At 40.7% G+C, this 23306-nt stretch overlaps 3 protein-coding genes across 11 annotated transcripts; 2 read left to right on the plus strand and 1 right to left on the minus strand.

Moving 5' to 3' along the window:
• The first annotated feature begins 781 nt into the window (after positions 1–781).
• On the plus strand, positions 782–5824 carry ftr67 (finTRIM family, member 67). Of its 2 annotated transcripts, none has more exons than XM_076097529.1 (7): positions 782–1478; positions 2499–2594; positions 2700–2933; positions 3650–3809; positions 3901–4002; positions 4407–4529; positions 5302–5824. In XM_076097529.1, exons 1-7 carry the CDS (start codon positions 876–878, stop codon positions 5349–5351), a joined length of 1368 nt encoding a protein of 455 aa, XP_075953644.1. In that variant the 5' UTR covers positions 782–875; the 3' UTR covers positions 5352–5824. The 2 variants fall into 2 exon arrangements, with proteins under 2 accessions (XP_075953644.1, XP_075953643.1); XM_076097528.1 differs by having other exon boundaries at positions 783–1478; positions 5284–5824.
• Positions 5825–6184: 360 nt separating this feature from the next.
• Positions 6185–10575, plus strand: LOC142956145 (E3 ubiquitin/ISG15 ligase TRIM25-like). Its single transcript, XM_076097527.1, has 7 exons — positions 6185–6769; positions 7516–7602; positions 7868–8101; positions 8735–8894; positions 8980–9030; positions 9703–9762; positions 9840–10575. The coding sequence occupies exons 1-7, from the start codon at positions 6185–6187 to the stop codon at positions 10364–10366; spliced, it is 1704 nt and encodes a 567-aa protein (XP_075953642.1). The 3' UTR covers positions 10367–10575.
• Positions 10576–11546: 971 nt separating this feature from the next.
• eef1da (eukaryotic translation elongation factor 1 delta a (guanine nucleotide exchange protein)) lies at positions 11547–20119 on the minus strand. 8 transcript variants are annotated; one of them, XM_076097530.1, is made up of 10 exons: positions 19974–20054; positions 18829–18864; positions 17555–18160; positions 16384–16498; positions 13957–14013; positions 12945–13026; positions 12762–12850; positions 12404–12598; positions 12008–12202; positions 11547–11670 (listed from the first exon to the last, which is right to left on the minus strand). In XM_076097530.1, exons 3-10 carry the CDS (start codon positions 18130–18132, stop codon positions 11632–11634), a joined length of 1350 nt encoding a protein of 449 aa, XP_075953645.1. In that variant the 5' UTR covers positions 18133–18160; positions 18829–18864; positions 19974–20054; the 3' UTR covers positions 11547–11631. The 8 variants fall into 8 exon arrangements, with proteins under 8 accessions (XP_075953645.1, XP_075953646.1, XP_075953649.1 ...); XM_076097531.1 differs by lacking the exon at positions 19974–20054 and adding an exon at positions 19474–19488; XM_076097534.1 differs by lacking the exon at positions 17555–18160 and having other exon boundaries at positions 19974–20070.
• Positions 20120–23306: the final 3187 nt, after the last annotated feature.

A 23306-nucleotide genomic window follows, 5' to 3' on the forward strand; every position in this document is an offset into this window, starting at 1 on the left:
CAACATGTGCCACTCTAGTGTCTACTTTACTCAACTAAAGTACAAGTACCTCCTTGGATAGGGGGAAACATTTTATTAAAACTCTTTAATGTGTAAAAAAGGAAGAAACCTCAGGGAGAGCAACTGAAGAGAGAATCCTCTCCCAGGATGGGCAGAATTGCAAAAGATGTGTACGGAATGAACAACATACTACATTTACAACATTCATTCCATGTGACAGAAATTATATATATATTATGAGAGAACTATTAGCACTAATAATAGCAGAAATGATAATGTAAACAATACTACACATAATAGCATCAGTGGACATACTAGATTGATAATGAAAGCTGTAATAATAACTAATAGAAATGTGACATATAATTATAATCGTAGCAGTGGGTGTCAGGCAGGGTAATGGCACGATAACGATCCGGGATTAACCACAATCCATAGAAACCTGCGAGGAGAGAAAGCATACAATAGCATGTCGAAAAAAAGTCATTGTGTATATATAGCTGTTTAAAAAAGTCAAAGTAGAGTATGTCAAAACATGTCATAGTATAGCATGTCGAAAAAAGTCATAGTAAATATAGTAGCGTAGAAGCGTAAATATACAAGATGAATAGCCTACACAAAATAAGAAACTTTCATAACAGTCTACATATTTTATATTGAGTGAGTATAGCGATCAAATATGTAATACTATTGAAGTTACATTATTTTGAAACTCAGTGATTTTTAAAGATCAAGTTCCCTGCTGCAGTTTCCGGTAATGCCTCTCTGGCCACGCCCCCTCTTTTCACTTCCTGTAAACAAAGCAGCAGCTGTGTGTCAGTCAGCTTCTTGCGCTTTTGCTCATTTTCTACACCAACTTCAACGTTTTTCCTGCGATGGCTCAAGCCGGACTGGTGCTGGACAAGGACCAGTTCAACTGCTCGGTATGTCTGGACGTGTTGAGGGACCCCGTGACCATCCCCTGCGGCCACAGCTACTGCTCGGACTGCATCCAGAACTACTGGGACCAGGACGACTACCTCGGGATCTTCGTGTGCCCGCAGTGCCGGCACAACTTCAACCCGAGGCCGGTGCTCAACAGGAACACCATGCTGGCCGACGTGGTGGAGAAATTCAAAAAGACGGGACTCCAAGAAGCCGCGACGACGACGCTCGCGAGTCAAAGTTTCGCCGAGGCCGACGACGTGGAGTGCGACGTGTGCGCTGGAAGGAAAAACAAAGCCGTGAAGTCCTGTCTCGTGTGTCTGGCCTCCTACTGCGACGTGCACCTCCAGCCCCACTACGACTCTGCTGCCTTCATGAAACACAAGCTGGTGTCGGCCTCCAAAAAGCTCCGAGAGACGATCTGTGGCCGACACGACAAGCTGCTGGAGGTGTACTGCCGCACCGACAAGCAGTGCATCTGTTACCTGTGTCTGACAGACGAACACAAAGGCCACGACACGGTGCTGGCTGAGGCCGAGATACAACAGAAGCAGGTAATCAGTTTAATCAGTTCACCTGGTTGTCTTCTGTAGACCTGGTCTGATGTGATCTACGCGGTGTAAAAGCATTGACATTCTCCTTCACTTCATAAAGGTATCTTTCTCAGGGGAAAAAAACATATTTTTAATATAAGTATAAGGGAAAAACTCAGGAATTCACAACAACACACACTTTACAACCCAAATACATTGGTTCCATATTAAATACAGCATCAATTGCATAAAAATGCCAAAAGTATACATTCAAAACTTTTTGTAATGTGTAGAGTCTTAGGTCTGGTCTACTGTGGTCTTAATGGAGGAAAAGCCCAGTTTAACAAATACAAAGTGGGATTTCAACAGTCTCTGTAGGCTCCATGTAAATCTAGTCTAATATTAAACATTGAATATAATATTAAACCTACTACTAAAACTACTGCTTTACTTTTTGCTATAGACCTCGACCGATGTGGTCTGGTTGGAGGATAAAAAACGGCGAAATTGCCCTTTACGTCTGTTTTCCCAAAGGTTAAATATTTGATTCTGTGTGGGAAAACGCCAAAATTCACAGCAACACACAATTTATAAACACAAAATAAAAATAAGTACAAGTGACATTCAAAATGCTCAAGTATGTTTTTAAAAACACGTTTTTGTAATGTCTAATGTGGTCCGGATGGCAGTGAAATCACTCTTTTATTCAGTTTTTTACTATTAAAATAAAGGATTCACAAATCTTAACAGGTCTTTATGGTCTCCATGTTAATCTAGTCCTGGTTTGAAAATATAAGTCCAGTGGGGTTTTGGACTAAACCTGGTCTGATAGAGAAAAAGCTTATATATTTATGTTTCCTGTTCTCACAAATAGAGGAAAGGTTCCATAAATCTGAAATGGGGTTTTAAACAACACCAACATACACATTTACAATATAATGAAATCAGTTGTCGTTGTATTTGCAAAATTAAAAAGTGGTGTAATGAAACTATGCAGACACTCAGATATCCATGAAGTGAAAGTAACTTGTTTTCCCTCAGGGGCAGCTTGGTGACATGAAGCAGAGCTCTCATCTGAGAATTCATCAAAGGGAAAAGGGAGCCCAGGAGATCAGACGAGCCATTTTCTCTCTCTCTGTAAGTGCCAACATCCTGCTCGTTCTAATGTATAAATACAGTAAATCACTACATATGTGCTAAAACAAAAAATCCTTCTCTGTGTTGCTTTGTGTCTCCCTCCAGCGTTCTGCTCGGGTGGCTGCTGCGGAGAGCGACGCCGTCTTCACCGAACTGATTCGGTCGATTGAGCTGAAGCGCTTCGAGGTGAGAGAGCTGATCAACGCCCAGGAGAAGACGGCCGTCAGTCACGCCGAGCAGCTGCTGGAGAAGATCCAGAAGGAGATCGCCGAGCTGAAGAAGAACGAGGCCGAGTTGGACAAACTGTCCCACACTGAGGACCACGTCCGTTTCCTTCAGGTACCAACGCTCAGATTGATCCCACCAGTGGTACATTTACTCAAGTACTACACCACAGTAAAGTAGCGCTACCTCAATATTGTACTTGAGTATTGTCTGCCACTTTATACTTTGACTCCATGACATTTCAGAGGGAAATATTGTACTTTTTATTTCACTACATTAATGCATGACTTGTATGCAAATTAAGATTTTACCTGCAAAACACATGATCAGTTTGTAAAATATGATGCCTTATTCAGTGCACAATTAAACATTGTTAATGAGTTATTTTAGTCCTTAAAGTATTATGTTGTTGTTTTTTAAAGTAAGAACTAAGTGCTGTAATATTCTGAGCTGTTTCAAATGCAAACAAACTTGTTTCATAATACTATTGCAGCAAACTGGCCAATTTCTCAAACTCATTTGTAAAACATTTTTAAAAACGTAAGTATCTTCACTGCAACAACAGATCTTTTTTTTTTACTTGTTTTGGGAAAAATAGTCACATAAAATACCATCAAATAAGTCCTTTTTTGCATTATTAGTTATTTTGATACTTTAGGTATATTCTGCGGACAATACTTCAATACATTAGGAGTTTTACTTGTCTTTTTAGTGTAGTGTTACTACTTTTACTTAAGTAAAGGATCTGAATACCTCTTCCAGCACTGGATACCAAACAGGCCGATTTCCCAGCAGAGTAACACTCTTTGTCTCCGTGTTTGTTATTCCAGAGTTGTCAGTCTCTCCACGCTCCACCTGTGCTGTCAGCTTTGCCTTCGGTCACTGTTGACCCCAACCTCACCTTTGGCCCAGTGATGACAGCTGTGGCCGATTTTAAAGGACTGCTGCAGGAGGTCTGTCATGGAGGATTTGTCAGCATCTACGAGAAAGGTAGATACAAATGGGTTTTATGTCAAGTAAGTGTTTTTATCCGATACAAATTATTGTGTCAACTCTGTGATTGTTTTTCTCTCTTTTGTAGTGAGAGACATAGTGATTGTAGGTCCTCCAAATCCTGATGCACAGCTGAACACGACGCAGCCCAGTGATGGTGAATCAGCAGTACAGATGGAAGCAACACTAAGTGAGTATAAAACTGCCCATGCTCGTTTTTAGAATAGGATTTTGACGACTCAGCCAATTACAGCTTTTAAAACAGGTGTTGAAACACCCCAATACTAGTCAGGGATGCATTCATCAACTAGTACTAACACAAATGTGATGTGAATATCAATAAAGTCAAGCACTTGGTAAATAATTCCATTCCATCACCAAACTGCTCTAAATTGATATTTAAACCCTGAAGAAACGCTGTCTGTGCATCCCATCCGTACCACATTATCATTCAGCAGGAACACCTTACTCGACATGTTTGTTAGTAGAGTTTGCTGAATCTGCTGAAGTGGAAGGATGACAGTGCTGCAGATTCTGACAGTTTGGACAGCTGAGACTTTGCAGTAACAGTGTTTGTTCTCTTTGTGCTTGCAGTGATCCCTCCAGCTGGTCTAGACCAAAGTCCCGTGAACCCTCTGCTTGGCCTAGACCAAAGTCCCGTGAACCCTCTCAACCCCTTTCTCACTCCTGGACCCACTTTTTCCTTCTCACCATTTGGTAAATAAAGCTATCAAAATGTATAGGTACTTAACCCTCATGTTACCTTCAAATTTACTAAACACCTGTTATCCTGGGGTCATTTTTGACCCCAGCAATTTGAACCTGCAGAACATTATTGTAATTAAAATTGGTACCAAAGTTTATGTGTCAGGTACTTAGTTTTTTGTTGACTACCTAAATAGCCCTTTAAATAAAACAACCCCCCCCCCCCGACACCCAAACCCGTATACATCCAGAATCCCTGTTACGGGACTATGGATAAATATGCAGATCACCATCAAATCTCACTGATTGACTTAAAATTGGAAAGAGATATTTTTTTGGGTGTTTTAATGGCTTTAAATATAACTTTACATATCAACATGTTGAGTTTATGTTTACCCAGTTGTCCCCATTAAATTAGGAAAAGTCATTCAATATTAAACCAAAAATATGATTTCTCATTTATTTTGAACATTTTGTGTTGTCCTGGGGTCAAAAATGACCCCAGGACAACACAAGGGTTAAGCATTAAACAGTGTGTAGAGAGCATTTCACACGAGAAAACCAAATGCAAATCATGTCACAAAACAAATTCAGAATATGTTACATAAATCCTGCAGTGGAGGAAGAAGTATTGGGATATTTTACTTGAATAAAAGCCTTATTATCACACTATAAAAAATACTCTGTTACAAATAATAGTCCATTTTTGAATTTATTTGTCGCCACAAGGCGCTGTAGACTACTAATTCCTGTTCTGTCTGCCCAGGCACCAAACTCTCTTCAGGATCCAGACAGAGACACCTTCAGCGACGCTCTCACCCGAGGAGGAAATAGACTCGTAGTGGACATCAAAATCAACATTTCACACGCAGCTGCATGGACTGAATGTCATTATACCTCAGTGTTCTTTCTTCTCACACAAATCTGTACTGACTGATTTGTATTTTTAATAATTCATCCTTTGTTATTAATTTAGTTGCTGTGTTTACACCAATCAGCTATACATGCATCTCGCATTGTAGTGTAGATGGGAAAGAGTAATTAGAGCCACAGCATATCATATAGACAATGCATTTACTTTAAAGCATTAAGCAGCATGAAGCAGGCTTGACGCACTACATCTTATTTCAGTATTTGAAAGGAAATTGCCTTGACGCTCAGTCAGATTTTACTTTTTTTTAATGTGGTTATGCTTTTTATAATGTTTTAACTAAAACTACAAACAATAATTTTGCTTTACAGACATGTGTAGTAAGATATTGTGATTTCTGAATTGCTGACATTAAAAAAAAAACACATGTACAGACTGAACTCTCATGGGTGGTGTTTATTTGCATGGAGGCTTGTTTACATTTTGAACTAATACGGGCAACAAGTTTCCAGTGTAGAAGTGGAATAACAGGTTGACTGCGAACACACACACACTGCAGTGCTGTTGTGTAAAATGTTATACATCAAATAACAACGATAGGTCTGCATCTAATATGAACTCACGTAGGAGGGAGAGGTGGTTCAATAGAAGGTTGTTCTTCGCTCGGGTAGCTCTATCTGGTTTGCTGGCTGTGGATTGGATGCTTCAGGTGAAACCCGAGAGGCTTTAATCAGCACACCTGTCAGCTACGCCCCTCTTTGTCCCTTGTAGTTTCGGTTGGGCTCGTGTGGGGAAAATGGCAGCAACAACTATTTCTATTGAACAAGACCAGTTTTGCTGTTCGGTGTGCCTGGAGGTGTTACGAGACCCGGTGACGATCCCCTGTGGGCACAGCTACTGTCTGGACTGCATTGAAGACTACTGGAACAGGGCCAAGCAGAAAGGCCAGTACAGCTGCCCGCAGTGCAGGCAGGTGTTTAACCCGAGACCGCTGCTGAGTAGGAACACAGTTCTGGGGGAAGTGGTGGAAACGTTTCTACAGTCTGGAGTTCAAGCTGCGGCTCAGACCTTGGCCAAGCCGGAGGAAGCGAAATGCAGTGTTTGCACAGTGAGGCAAAGCAAAGCTGTTAAAGCCTGCCTTGTGTGCTCGGAGTCTTACTGTGCGCCTCACTTGAGAGTCCACGAGGACCGCTTTCGGGGGAAGACCCATAAATTGATTCCCGCTGTGGAACAGCTGAGACAGAAGTTGTGCCCGCACCACGATAAAGCATTGAGGCTGTACTGTCGCACTGACCAGCAGTGCGTGTGCTCCCAGTGTGCTCAAGAGAGACACAAGGGCCATGACGCAGTCTCAGTGGTGGATGAGAGAGCGACACAACAGGTGAGTTTGTTGATGCTCGAATTCTCACTTATTTCGGAACAGCTTGAAGTACAGTTGGATAAACTTAGATTACAATTTACTTTATAAATTATATAAATATTGTATAACATGTACGTTTTCGCGGCATTATTTTTTTTTCCAGAGGATGTATAAGAGTATGCATTTGAATTGTAAGGGACACGTTTTGTTGAGGCTGAGAAGATAAACCTGATTACATCTCTATTACATTATCAGGGTTATTTTAGCTGTTGGATTGACTGGTGGAAGAACTATTTAAATAATTATACTTTAGTCAAATTAGAAATACCACAGTGTAAAAAAATCTCTATGTAAAAGTCCTGCATTCAAAATCTCACTTGGGTAAAATAACAGTAATAGCATCAAAACATACTTTACTACATAAGAAAGACAGTAGGGTAACTCATTCTGATCCTGTATGGGGTTACAAACAGAGACACAATAGATCCATAACGATACGTCTTATACAGTTTAGTATAAAGGCTTCAACAATTAAAAAATGAAATGGGGGGTGTACAATGTGATCTAGTCCTGCAGCCATGTCTTGTCCTCTGATGTTACTGTGTCAAATGTTTAGGTTGATAGACCAAAGGCCTTGCAGTGCAATCCAATCCTTTTGATTGTAAAATCCAAACTTTCCATCTTGAAAGTCAACCGTGAAAGAAAACCTATTGGACTGAGCAGCCGGAGGGACTCTGTGTGATATTCATCTTTTTGTATTCTCTCAGAAAAAACTCCAAGACGCCTCTTTGAAGTCTGTGCAGAAATTGAAGGACGCGGAGAAGGAACTTAGATACGCTGTCCGATACATCAAGGTGAGTGCGTCCTCCATATAAGAGCTTTAAATGTGCGGTTGACATACTGCCCTTCATATATATATATATATATATATATATATATATATATATATATATATATATATATATATATATATATATATATATATATATATATATATATATATATATATATATATATATATATATATATATATATATATATATATATATATATATATATATATATACGGTCTGTGCATACATGCCAACACTAGAAACGTAAAACCTTTATCCTCCACAGCACTCCACAGAAGCAGCGGTGGAGGAGAGCGAGAGGGTTTTCTCCAAGCTGATCCGCTCCATAGAGAAACAAAGCAGTGAGGTGAGGGAGGTGATGAGAGTCCAGGAGAGAGCAGCCGTGGGGCGGGCGGAGGAGCTGCTGGAGAAGATCCAGAGGGAGATCGTGGAGCTCAGAAGGACCGATGCTGAGCTGGAGAAGATTTCCCGTACCGAGGACCACGTGCACTTCTTTCAGGTAAAGAACATAACTCGGCCAGTGGTGTGGAGGAAAAAGGTCGGTCCGGCCATGTATTTATCAGAGTGGGGGAAGTAACTTAAGTACTTTTACTCTAGTACAATTCTGAGGTACTTGTAACTTACTGAGTCTTTGGATTTTCTGCTGTTTTACACTTTTACTCCACTATTCAGAGGCAAATATTGTGGTTTTTACTCCACTACATTTATTTAAGAACTTAAATCAGTGGCTGTTTTCTAATTCAGATTAATGATACAAATAGATTATGATATTGCAATATATTAAAACCTTTATTGATCCTCAGGGAAATTCACAAGCTACCCAAATACATTAAAACTAGCCACCTCCCCACCTTTAGCAGAAAACTAAATTAAGAATAAAAAAAATACAAAACAATGTGTCCTAACACACCGAGGCAGCCATCTTGGATTCTTCTGTCCCACCATGTTTACGTTTCAGATATATGATGACATTTAAAACAAGGCAAACATGCTTCTTGACAGTTAATATGATTTTAATTGCAGCGTGAACTTGATGAACATAACCCATGAAGGGATTCCTCCTTTTGTCAGGGTTTTTGCATTTGCATTTAAATATCGTCTTCTAGTTTGGTTGTGTTGCATGTCCTCACAGAAGTGCAAGACTCTTCAGTTCCCTGCAAAGACTGTGGAGCTGCCCAGCACTGATGTGCTTCAATACATGATGTATAAAACTATGAGAGGCGCCCTGGCTGATCTCAAAGACAGTCTGGATGAAAGCCTTGAAAGAGAATTCAACAGGATCTGTGATAAAGGTGTGTTATCTCTTTTACACGTGATCACCATGAACGTGATTATTTAGTGAACAGTAAACACTTATTTGCTTGTCTGCATTTCTAGTAATTTCATTGAAGGAAACCAGCATTCAAAGTACTTCTGAAAAGACTAAAGGTACGTGAGGTTCTTCAGTGGTTACATTGACTGATAACTGAATCGTCCAATATCATCTCAGCAACTGTAACTGTAAAATAGAAAGTCTGTAAATATCAGGAATGCATTATTTTAACACACTATCATGCATGTAGCCATCAAGTGCACATTTAACATCCCTTTTACAAGATTTCAGTTTTAAAAGGAGTCAGCTTGGAACCTTTAAAAAGTGATCCGTACTCTGCGTTTTAACTCATTTACGGAGGCAACTTTAGCTTAATCTAGCCATCTAGTTTATATACAGTCTAAAAACTACAATACTCATGAGCCTAGGCCAGTGTTGCCATGGTGAAGAGTGGTGGCATATTAAAAAAATGATTCATGATTACAGCTGAGAGCAAAACTTGGTGCCATAGTTGCTGAATTCATCCACAATTGTGCCGGAATTTTAAAAGCTGAAATGCACCTTGGGAGTTGTAGTTGATATCTACCTCAAAGGTGTCGTGTACACAGGCTTGTACCTTAAACCTTTTTTTTTTTTTCAACCGAAGAACCAGATATTTCCAAACAAATGTGAAATCTTTTTTTTTTTTTTTACTGTTTGTTTAACCAGGAGAGTTGATGTTTATCCAAACAGCTGAATTCATTTTAAATTGTATTTAATATTTCTTATTCCCTACATCTGTCTAACAGCAAAAGACACCAACATACCATACATCTCAGAACCAAAGACCAGAGCGGATTTTCTACAATGTGAGTACAGTTCTTTGATAAACCCTAACTATCATCCATCCTTATGAAACCAACGACGATGTCCATCTGCTGTCCAGATTACAACGATTTAGTCCTGGACCCGAACACAGCCAACCCTTATCTAAGCTTCTCTGATGGTCGAAGAGGGGTGACCACACCGTCGGAGCCACAGCCCTACCCAGACCACCCCCATCGCTTCACCAGCTGGGCCCAGGTGCTGGGCAGAGCTGGGATGGCGGGGCGCTGCTACTGGGAGGTGGAGTGGGCTGGTAATGGAGGGGTCTCCATCGGCGTCTGCTACAAAAACATGGGCAGGAGTGGAGCAGGGAGCGACAGCAAGCTCGGACACAACTCCAAATCCTGGAGCCTGGACTGCTCTTCCTCAGTCTGTTCATTTCAGCACAATAAGGAGAGTGTGACCATCAGCGCTGCCTGCTGCAGCAGGATTGGAGTGTATCTGGACTTCAGGGGTGGGACTTTGTCTTTCTATAATATTGCTGATACAATGGTTTTACTCCATAAAGTCAAGACCACATTTAGCCAGCCTGTGTTCCCAGGGTTCTGGGTGGGTTTGAGCTCTACTTTGAGGCTGTGCTCTCTTTAACTATACAGATGAGTGCACTCCATCAACAGTTCTCAAGCAGCTTCAAAATATTATCGTTTGACTGATAATAATAATGAAACAGATGGATGTTAGTGCTCAAAACGTAGCATTTTAGGAAGCATGCAAGCCAGGAGCAGCAGCACTAAGGTAGAGCAGTTCAGCAGCTGGTGGAGCTAAGATCTTACTGAAGGCAACATCTGGACTCCGGAAGGACGAAAAGTACAAGTCAAGGTGTATATTTTTGTTATGTAGTGATTTATTGCGTCACATCCATTCCATTTTTAATGAATCATTTGTTCATCAAAGCTATTTTATTTAAATTAAATAAAGCATTTAATATCAGATACATATCAATGAATATTTTCATATTTCCCCCTCAACAGTCAAAGCAAAAGTTGACATTTTGAGAAATAATCATATTATACAATGACATTTGTGTATAACAATGTTGGTTACAAAATATACTATGACTTTTGTAGCATACTATAACTTTTTATGGCTTACTATATATTAGATTTTACAACATGACTTATATACGGTACACTGTACTATGAGTTCTTTTGACATACTCTGCTGACACTTTATGACATTAGGCGTTTTTGGTCCAAACCGTTCAGGGGATTCGTTCTGTAAATGGCTGACGGGTTTTTAAATGTCTGTAGGTGCTAAACTTTTTGAATGACGTACTATACGATATTTTGATTAAATTGTTATGACCTACTATACCTTATGGCATATCAGTGAATTGTTTTTGACATTTTTTATCACAAACTGACTTATGATATATTTAAAGACCTACTATACCAGAACCTTTTTACAAGTTTTTTTGGACATACTGTACTGACTTATGACTTTTGAAAGACGTTTTTCACATCCTGTGTTATCTTTGACATGCTATACAACTACTTTTATTTTGACATACCATACTGTGACTTTTTTCAATACTATGACATTTTCTTAAACACGCTATACTATGACATGCAACATGTTTTTTTCAACGTTATATTAGGACTTTTTAACATGGTATATACTATGGCTTTAACATTCTATAATTGCCTTTGAGAAGCTGTGCTCTCTAAAGATGACTGCACTCCAACGGTTCTCAAGTAATCTTGCTAGTATGGGGTTAAAAAAAAAGAAATGTATGTTTGACTTAAAATAATAATTACACAGACAATGGTTAGTGCTCGAAACTTTGCATTTTAATAAACGTGCAAGCCAGGAGCAGCAGCAACACCTTGGTGGAGCAAGTCAGCTGGGGGAGCTTAGATCTTATTGAAGGCAGCAACATCTATACTCTGGATCTGCAAAGGTAGAAAAGTCCAATAAGTTAAGGTTTATATTTATTTGAGCGTATTTATGAGACATTGTGCATTAAATCTATTTCAATAAAAACTTTTTATCATTCAAGGATTGTAATTTCTTCCCCCTCAACATTTAACACCAAAATTCAACATTTTGTAAATATGCTAATTTATTTTCTAAGAAGACAAACTATTAAAACATTTTTTAGGACATGATATCCAACATTTATCCTGGAGGTAATTTTACAAGTATACATGCACAGGTATGACTCAAGGTAAATGAACTGAAGTTGTCGGATTGTGGCGCACAGATTACGTCAAAGTGGTCGTTACTTACATAGTCCTCAAACTTGGTGATCTCCTCCTCCAGGATGTCGGTGCCGACTTTGTCGTCCTCGACCACGCAGTTGATCTGCAGCTTCTTGATGCCGTAGCCGACTGGCAACAGTTTGGATGCTCCCCACAGGAGCCCGTCCATCTGCACAGACCGCACGCACTCCTCCAGCTTCCCCATGTCAGTCTCATCGTCCCACTAAGGAAAGACACAGAACATTCATTTAACCAAAGCCTTAAAAGACTAAAGTCAACACTATTTGCAGAAGAACTCATTGCATGGGAAGACACATTTGCTGATTTTAAACAAGTTTCTCCATAACTGAACGTTCCCTATAAGAGAACACAACCACAACGTAACTAGCATATGAATGCGAGTCACATGATACAGTTCACGTACGGGCTTAACGTCCAACAGGATGGATGACTTGGCGATGAGGGTGGGTTTCTTGGACTTCTTGGCTGCATAGGCATCCAGGCGCTCCTGCTTGATGCGTTCTGCCTCCTCGTCGTCGTCATCGCTGCCGAACAAGTCAACATCGTCGTCGTCGTCGTCGTCTCCATTTTCCACCTTTACCTGTTTGACTGGAGCAGCCTGGTCAAAACAATGGAAAAGGACAGGAACACTTTCTGTAAAGGTGTGCTCTTCAGAGGGCTTTTTCAATCTTTCTTACAGTTTTATAAATACAGAGAACATATGAATGTAGTAATGTACTGTACCTAAAAAACAAAAAACAAACAAATTTGTAGTCATCTACCTTAGCACATGTGACGGCCGCTGGGCTCTTTTCCAGCCCAGCCACTCTGGACTCCAGCTTCTGCAGGGCTGCTCTCATCTCCTCCACCACTGACAAGCAAACACGATACAAAAAGTTAAGTATTAATACTGCAAAAGTAAGAATATGCTCAGGAAGACATTCAAAAACACTCAACACACACACCTTTGTGCAGTGTCTGGTTCTCCAGTTCCATGCTCTTCATCCGAGAAACCAGCTCCTGGTCTCCTCCTGCATGAGAGGATGACTATGGAAAGATAAACACAAATTAATTAGCAAGCGTCATCTTGCAGGTCAGTGCTCAAATGGTGACAAAGCAAAAAAGCCTCTCCTCCAGGTTGAGACGATCAAAGTCTGAAGCAAGCAAAATAAAAAAATAGTGAGGTTTAAAAAGAAACCCATGCAAGGCTAAAACCTATTACACAACAATGATTTGGATACACTTCACACACACACACACAATGCTGATGTTAAAATGAAACCCTGTGATCACTATTAAAGAGATGCTATAATGCTTATAATAACAGCATGCAGGCAAACTTGGCCCAAAATCAATAATTAAAAAAAAAAAAAAAATCTTAGTTCGACATTTTGGGAAAACTATATTTGCTCTCTTGCGAAGAGATAATAAGATTGTTACCAACTAAACACAAAACATGCCACTTAATTACATTTATCAGTGGATGTCTTTGGACAGAGCTAAGCTAGCCGTTTCCCCATTTCCAGTCTTTGTGCTAAGCTAAGCCACGACAGACACGAGTAGTATTGAACATCTGATGTAGCTCTCGACTGATACGAATAAGAGTATTTACCAAAATGTCAAACTATTCCCTTAAGTTTAATGAATTAATTCAGAAGTTAAATGAAAGGCAACCGTCACTACATATACAAATTGAGCTTTAAAGTTTCATTTTAATGGTAATGATAATAAAGATCAAAACCAAACAAATCATCAAGATTAATATTTTCACCCCCAAATTCTGCATCAGTTAGCAGAAGCATGTGAAGCCCCAAAAAAGAATATGCCAGCTGGTAAGATGGTGATTCATGATGTCTTAGTGCCGTGATAACAGCAGCACACTCCAGGCAGCAGCAGACTCGGCCAGCACACTCTGCTGAGTCTCAGTCATGCAGCGTTCCCACGCCCGAGCAGCAAGGCTGGAACAAGAAGTCTTACGTTTCTGTGCCGCCGCTTTAGCTGGGACCCTTTGGGCTGCTGCAGGGCCGATTTCGCCTGCACCCGGTGATGTACACAGTGAACGTAATGATGGGGGGGGGGGGGGGGGACACGAAGACAAGAAGAAAAGTACTGGTTGTAGGTGGAAAGTTGGATACTACAACTTTAAAGTAGTCACTAATAAGACGGAATTTAATGTCAATGTTGTCAGAGAAAAAAGGATGAAACACAACTCTTTACATCATAATAAATCAAATAACCCAAAATGGGAAATATCAAACCAGTCCAGCAGCTCTATGGGACCGTTTAAACTGTTATAAATACTAGAGTAGCTCTTTTTGCTTTGATGAATTCTAACTTACTTGGAAAAGTTGACGGGTAATTCAATTTTATTTTATTTCAATGTAGGTGATGGGGGACAAAATCCAGCGATGTTCCCACGCAAAAATAAGAGTAGAGGCCATTACACACTGGGGACATATTTCTTTGTGCAATAAATTTGCACATCAATATATTTTTTCCAACCGTTTTGTTTCACGAGTACTTTCAAGACAGAATGCAAATATCCCACGGCAGAAAAGCGACGCATGTCGATTTTCCCACCGTGAATATAAGCATCAACCAATCACGTTGTTCAGCTTCACTAAAGGAAACGTATTAAAGTAGCTTACAGTAGCTTAGGCCATACAATAATGAACCTCGGACTGCTCTGGGTCAATAGGATCGTGGTAGTCGGTCCTCTGCAAATCTACTCTCGAACCGTATTGAAAAGTGTTGCAACTGCAAATTCACGTCGCTGCCGGTATGAATATTTTTGATGCAAAATATTCACGTTGCGCATTTCACATTTTCGTGTAATTTATTCATCACATGCATTACGACAGTCCCTCCTTGTTGCTGCCACAGACAGCTTGCTGAGACACGGTATGAGGTAGGAACTCTAAGAGGGAATCTGGACAGCATGGACAGGAGGAACAGTTGCAGCTACCAAAATGCTTTTACGGTGCATAAGGGCATGCAGGCATTGTTTTTAGACAGACCTAAGACATGTGAACGTATCCTTATAAAAAGGTAACATTTAAATATCTAATGAGAAAGCAGATTTTTGTTTATGCAAAAATGACCATACTTATACTGCCAACAACAAAGTAAATGACATTCATGTAAAGACAAACAACTTACTGACTGATTGCAATGAAGATGATGGGAGAAGCAAGCAGAGACGACGGGGTGAATAAGTTCTGTGTCATGCATAGAGCACTTTTCTAGTGAGGTGCAGGCGAAATGTTTTCTGTGACTAAAAGCTGTCCCCTATGACCTGCTGTCTCTATATTTAAAATCATAATTTCATATTTAAACAGATATTCCCCTCTTTCAGGGCTGGTACACGAACATCAGCGAGTACAGTCCTGCCACTACAGGGGTGTTTCTGTGGCTCATTCGGAGGACAGTACTCACTCCGTTGAGGGACTGCAGGATATTCTGTCGGGATTTAGCAATGTCCTGCAGGATGCCATTAACCTCTCTCTCCTGCAGGTGTATGTGGGCCAAGCAGTGATGAAGCGGGAGCAGCGAGAAAGACACAAAGCAGAATGCAAAACGGACAAAAGCAGGATGGACCGTACACCCAACATTCAGGAAGACTTATCAAAACACTTGAAGCAAATAAATGTGAGCTACATGCTTATCAAATTCCTCGTGATTAAATATAAACGGTATTTTGGCAGCGTGCATTAAGGCAACACAAACCCAGGATGATGTTTGTGTTCCATGGTGCAGCTGTCATTTTCCCACTTCAGTACACGTTGTACTGAAGTGTAAACCATTTCCATTGAAACAGCTTTACACCCAAGAACTTGAGGTGATCTGTTGATTATCCTGAAAACCAGGACGTTGTTTCACTCCTCTCATTTGTAATTGGGCAACAGTGGAGACGCATTTCTCAAAACTCATCACGTAAAACAAAAACTGTCTGCATCGCTTTCTGTGTTTAGGGTGAAAGAACTCTTTAAAGAACTGTAAGTGATCTCTAATCTCCATTGTTTTAAAGGCTTGTGTGGAGAGTCTCTGCTGCTCTGGACAACCTGAGAAGCAGAGGCAGCTGCCAAACCACCTGACCCCTCTCACTAGGACGTGCCACTTCTAAATCGAGTGGCTTGACTCATGCACACAGCTGCTCCGGGCTACAGAGAGCTGACGATGATGATGTAACTATTGCTTAACATGCTGCTGATTGACAGGGCAGCGTGAGCTGAGGAGGTGTCAGGCAAGCGGCGAAAGAGACTTCAAAAGGTGGCAGCAAGAGACACGAGGATGATTGGCGATAAAGGTCGTCTAAAAAAACAGAGTCCTTATGTCTAGGAATGATCAGATTGATGCAAATTGCTTTTGGGCTGCATAAAAAAAAGAAGCAGAGAAGCTGTGTACCTGTGCGGAGGGTCCGTTGGCTCCCTCGTAGAAGCACTTCTCGGCCTCATCGTAGCACCGCTTGTCGAACCAGATGTTCTCCGAGGCGAGGCACTGCAGTCCGCTCATCTTGGTACTGAGCAGGGAATCGGAAATTCAGGAGAAGTAAGACAACGCAGAGAAGACCCAACTAAACGCAGATTTCCATCCAACATTTACTCGTTTACTCGTTAAAGCCAGCGCAATGAGTGACAGAACACGGCTTGACCGGGACACCGTATATTACAGGCTACATCATGCACAGCCACAGATGGGGTTGTGGGTGGAATAGGGAGAGACAACACAAAGCGTAACGCAAACAGATTAAACTATGAATGGATAGCAGAATAAAAGGCCTCTTGTTTCTGTAAAATAAAAAGTAACATAAAAAAAGGGTGAAAGACTACTGCATGTATGGTTCACCTCCCTTCTCATTTAGCTGACGGGTTACTGCAGCAGACAGGCATCTACACATTCCTCAGTCAGACAGTTGCCTGGTCTGCAAAGTCTGGATTATAGAACAAAAGGTCGGTCGACTCGCTGTCCGCCAACAACCCCCCCCCCCCCCCCCCCCTTAGTGATAGCAGAGGTCCACTTCTTTGTGTGATAATCAAACAGACCACGTTTACTACACGTCGGTACATGACAGCATGTTGCGCGCTCATACCTTAATGTGACACCAGTTCAGACTCAGTGGGCGTAAAACAAATAAAAGGAAGGGGCTGTATGGATGCAGGTACCGGTGAGACTAAATAAAAGTTTTGTCACATCCCAAAATAATCAACTGGCCACTGCAGCACCTTGATGATGATGTTGAGTTGCACTGTGGCAGAGGTTGAGTGAGGTTTTGCAGGAGCCCTCTGTGTTCACACCCCTGCTGTGTCAATGGATTGATCTCATTTAAATTAATGAGCGTGCCAAGTTATTATTTATTGAGGGCTTAAATCAGTCTGAATGTTGCCTAAACAAAAAAATCAAAAGAAAGGGCCCATCAATAAACATGTACCTCAAAAACATCATACACAAGTTAGCAGAACCAAAAAAGGCCAAACAAGAATGCAGGACAGACCACAAATTACAAAAAATAAATAAATGAAATCATCCGAAAACACACATCACGTCTCTTCCATTCCCTGTGTGAGAGGTGGCATACTTGTCCCATCTGGGCCTGCTTTGCGTCTCAGAGAGGCCCCTCTTCCTCTGGGTCGGCCCCTTGCTGCCTTTGGCCCCCTGCTCGGTCTCAGAGGAGGTGCGACTGCGGCCCCAGCTGTAACGGCGGTGGGGGACACCGGAGGCCTTCACGGTGGTGGCGGGGTAACCCTGATCCTGCGGTTGACCGCGGCTGCGTCTAGCCTGGAAGGTCACGTTGCTTCTGCTGTGCGGACTCCTCGGAGAGGAGGACAGCGGCCCGTTGCCGTTAGAGGCGAGCCGCCGTTGGTAGTTGCTCTCGGCCTGCTCAAAGGCACTGCGGTTGTACAAGGTTCCCTCTGCCTGCATGCCCTGGAGGATGGGGCTTTTACCATAGGAGCCGCTCGCCTCCATGGAGGGGCTCAACCACTCCTCTTCAGCCCCAGAGCTGTGGCTCTCTGACAAACGCGTGCGCCGCCGCAGCCTCCCAAACTGGACTTTATCTCCGCTGATGACGGGACTGTTACCCTGCTTGAAGGTCCCCACTGGCACAGCATGTTCAGGGGCTCCTCCTTGCTGACGGTTCGGCCAAGACTGATCCATTCCTCTATTAAAACGGGCTCTCTACTCACTTTTGTGTTCGCGATGAGAGAAAAGAAGCAACAGGTAGAAGCTAAAGCCATTAGTTCAGTGTGAAGATGGCATCACAAAATGGAACTTAGACGCATCAAAGAAAGCTCATAAAACAGCCGATATGCGATGCCAATGTGGTCTTGTGGGCAAAGAGACGTTTAGATTGATCAATCGCCAACGTGTTCAGAATGAGCCGTCTGAGAATAGAAGAATCAAACTGAGAATGCAAAAGACTCAATCGTGTTTGCTTTTAGGATCGTGGAATAATGCGCCAAAAAAGTCGCAACATTGATCAATCTCACATTGGACTTTCAAAGACCAAAGCCAAAACAAACGATGCAAAATGTAATGTGACAAATGGCCAACATTAAGGTTAGGATGCGTTTACAGTGTTTCCTCAATATTCATTTTAAATCTAACACTAAATGTTGTACAAATATTTTTTAAATATTGATTTTATGATTAAGAAGCATTGCAGTCTTAATTTGAAACTTGCAGGGTGAACAACACCAAGATAATGACACATATAATAATAATAATAATAATAATAATAATAATCACACAGCAGCTGTGTCGAATTATTGAGGAAACACTGCGTTTATGCATTAAACACGTTTCTTTTGAAACATTAAAAAAACCCAACCTGTGCAACCGGGTGTGGCTCACCTTTGTTTTGGCATGCTGAAGGATAATGAATGCTTCCTATCGTACAAAAAAAATCAAAGTAATCAAAAGACAATCCAAATGTTTCTGATATCAACACTACATTTTCATGCATAAACTTAAAAAAAACCTAAAAAAAACTAGCCTAACCACATGAAAATACAACAACTTGCAAACATGCAATTTTATTATCTATAGCACGGTTAGTGCAGATAAATACTCAGTTTGTAAGGTACACCTGGCGTGTGTCATTTTGGAGGCTAGAGTTTTTAGCTGTTGAATTATGTTGCATAAATCTAAGAGGAGTTTGTAATATTTTGTCTTCCTCATTAAGAGCTGTAACAACAATTGCTTTGGTCACTTTGCATGAAAAGACTCCAAAAAAGTGTTTGCACAAAAAGAAAAAAAAAGAAAATTACAGATTTATCAATAATGGAAATGTACAGATGCAGCTCTGACGTTGACTCAACACTTCTCAGAAACATTGTAACCTCCATAAGTGTGAGATTCACTGCGGGCCTCTTCTATTAGACTAGTAGCTGGATGTACTTAACAAACTAGCAACTGAGTACACATGACTTCCACTTCACCACATGACAGCATGCGTTAGAGCATCAGCTGAACAGCAGCTGCAACACCAACGCTCACCTTTGGTAACTTTAACTGGAATGGAAAACTAGTGTGCAACACAGAAATAAGAGACACGTGTTCATAAAATACAAAGCCTCATGGACAAACAACCACAGAAGGAATATTTATAGAACGTTTAGGAATACTAGAATAAAAAAACACTATGACTCTCTTACGTAGATGGACATGGGGGTAAAGATAACTGTGCAAGTCGCCAGCAATTTGTCATTTAAGAAAGAATCACAAATTGGCAATTCGTGTACGATACCAGTCACAAATCAGGCGCATGTAAAGTGATATAAAACCCGTGTTGTATTCCGTCTGTTGCCGGCTCACTCACGAGCTAAAGTCAGGAGGAAGAATTTTTTTTTGACAGCCACGGCAACTAGTAGCTAGTTTCTTTGACCACGTGGCGTTAATAAAACTCCGAATTCAAAATACTTTGAGAGTTTTAACAAAGACTAACGTTTTTGTTATAATTCAGGTCGGTGGTACAATTACAATTCTTCTCCACTTACTCTTGTTATTTTCGGTGTTTTACTGCTTGGTAACCGTTCCTTTGCGTGCTGCCTTGGCCGTAATCCGACAGGGAAAGAGGACAGGCATTAGAGGGCCGACTATATTCTTCCGTGTCAGAGGGGGGGGGGGTCCATCAGCTTCCCCACGACTTCATCGAAGAGTTCCGCTATTGTATAATGTTTATTAAAAAAAAGATAAGAACACACAAATACACATAGAAGTAAGAAATTGTCTGTGGCTGCTGAAGATAAGCACGGACCTGTGTTTTCAGTACCATTTATGTCGTACCTTCAGATTGGTATGATCCATTTTGGCCAAAGACTTCATCTCCCATGATTCTAAGCGAACGGGGCAGTAGTTCTTCTGTCAGGCCAGGCCCAGCCGTACAGTCTATTAGTTTGAACTACAACGCGACTTTGCTTTGTCGTTTCAGTTTGACAGTGGGCCTCTGTGACTGCATGTTTAAAAAATGAAATATCGCGAAATGTTGAATATTTAAAGTTTCCTCAGGTTTGAGTTTCTTGTGGAGACAAATACCTTTTCCTCCCTTGTCCTGCAGGGGGCAGACTATAGTCGAGAGCCAAGTTAGACTATAAATCCTGCAGAAAAACTATACAAGGCCACTGTTATTACTACTACTATTATTAATAGTTATAAAGACCAGAAGACACCGATTAGTTGGGTTGATAAAGTTTGAAGTCGTTTTAACTTAAGCAGAATTATATAGTTTCCAGTGTGACTTTAGTAGATTTATTTGATATATTATTATTATTATTTGTAGTAGTAGTAGTAGTAGCATTGATTGATGTTGTTTTGACTGTTTTTTACAAGTTTGCAGGCACTTACAAATCCACGCTTTTTACTATCTTCTATTGCAAAGTGGAGGTAAAGATATACGTTGACATGACTGAATTTTACATATTTTGAAACAGGTATTGTGCGTTCCAATGAATGTATTTGTTTCCTGTTGTCCCAGAGTTCTCAGCTTTATGATACTACAAGCGAAACTGAAGAAATCTACAATGATAACACTCTTTTCCAACTCTACAGTGAAAACCTCAGAGGAAATATAAAAGCTAGATTTCAAAATGAGTGGTGTCAGTTCTTAAATCTTTCCTGTGAAATAAAGATTGATGAGTTACTTCTGACATCTTCAGAAATCTGACAGAAGTAGAAAGCGGAGCTCAGCTAACATCCTGTTAGCAGTCCTATATGTTATTCACTTTCAACCACTCTGGTTAACCAATCATTTACAACTTTCATCTCATCTTTTCTCTTCAAAAGGCAAATATGGCAAGTAAAGCAGCAACAGTGAAGTTGTTCAGTGCAGTATAGGCTGTTCTGTACTGTTTTTAAAATTAAAACTAGGGTTTGTGCTCTGCATTGTACCAAAGCGAATACATCACTGCAGTTTAGACAATGAAGGATGTATCCAAATCTGCACCATTAGAATTAGTAATACATCCTTCTTTGACTTCTTGGAAGGAGTTCAACAGCACTATACTTTCACTGAATTCATCCCTGCATCATCAAGCCTTTTCCTGCCCTACTTTCTTCTTATTACAGCTCTTGTGAATGCATTTCTTTCTTTTTGCATTATGTATGTCCCGTATCTGGGTGATACAGTCTACTGGGTTCTGTTCTGTAGTGTGCAGTATATTGCTTCAGGGTTTTTAGGATCTTTTATACTTCAACAATTCAGTTGGGGACCCCCATGAGTGTAAAACCACAAACCACATATAAAAGTGCACATATCTGTTATAATAAATGGTTTAAAATCCTTCGACATAAGTTTTTTCTGACACGACATCTCGGATGCTGATAATTATAAGAGCACAATCTTTGGGCTGCAAAATTAGCACTTGCTCCACTGCCTACGGAGGAGGCCAACACTTTGTGGAGCCAGATGCTGAGCTGTCAAATCAAATAAAGTTCATCTTCTAGCATTGCTAACAGTTATAGGAACCAGATTGTAAACATAATTTGGCTGCATGAACTGACACACAGCACATTTTATGTGACAGCAAAGAGCGCACATGAGCGGAGCCACATTTTACACCCCTGACTTCAAAATGAATCGTTCGCTCTTTTGCTTCAGGTTTTAGGAAACACATTTACACAAGTATTACCAGTTCTGTGTCTCTGCCTCATGAATAGCACATGTGCCTTTTAAAACTGGGTGACATTCCTCACCCATAAACAAGGCCTTTTACTATGGATTTGTCCTGTAGCACTGACAAGGCCTGTACTGGGCTTCAGAGCTACACGGCTAAAACAATGGATAAGGAAAACAAAAAAAAACATGTTGCAAGCTGTGTTGAGCCAAAAATCTATCAGGGAAAAAGTGTATGAATGGTAGGGCAAACAGATATAATTTAGTGTTTGCGTAATTTAGCGGAATATATAACATAACATATCACAACACAACACAACACAACATAACATAACTCATCTTGTTTGCAGTCAGACTGCAACTAACGACAGTTTTCATTATCGATTAATCTATTTGTTTTATCAATTAATCACTTGACCAGTCAGAAAAAGTGTCCGTCATAGTTTCCCAGAGTCCAAAGGTGAAGTCTTCACATTGCTTGCTTTGTCCAACCAACCAACTTTGTCCAACCAACAGTCCAAACATATTCAGTTCACACTGAAAAACAGAGAAAAACTGCAAATCCTCAGACGGGAAAAGCTGAAATCTGAAAATATTTGGCTTTTTTGTTTTGTTTGAAAAATTACTGAAACTACTAATCAATTATCAAAATTGCTGTTTATTCATTTTCAGTCAATCTGCAAAAAATCTCAAAGATATGTGAAACGACCGCAAAGAGACACAAAATGACCACAGAGGAATTCAAAATGACCACAAAGAGACTGGAAAGAACAGTTACGAAGAAATACAAAGTCTATACAGTAGTTATGAAACAACCAGAGATGCAAAACAAGACATGACGTCACGACCGGAACCTGATAACGAACTGTAATTGAATCATCAAGATAGCTCCAGAGGAGTCGTTGAAGGTGGAATCCTGTTCTTGTTCTTGGGAACCTATTCTGTAGGGAAGGATTTTGTCTTTTTTTAGCACTGGCCTGCTCCACATTTACACCTGCAAACTGCATACCAAGGTGGTAACAGCGTTCTGGAGGTTTTAACAACTGTCCTTCCACTCGTTACACACTTCTCCTTTTAATAAAAGTTTTGTTTTGTTTCCTACCTACCCGCCCGTTTTGCTCTTCCTGTTCCCGGTTTCCCAGTCTGTTTGCCCTGCCGGATTTCCCCAGAGAGAGAGAGAGAGAGAGAGAGAGAGAGAGAGAGAGAGAGAGAGAGAGAG

Source organism: Anarhichas minor, unplaced genomic scaffold, assembly GCF_050575085.1.
Source record: "Anarhichas minor isolate MPS153535 unplaced genomic scaffold, ASM5057508v1 ptg000024l, whole genome shotgun sequence".
NCBI classification, from domain to species: Eukaryota; Metazoa; Chordata; class Actinopteri; order Perciformes; family Anarhichadidae; genus Anarhichas; species Anarhichas minor.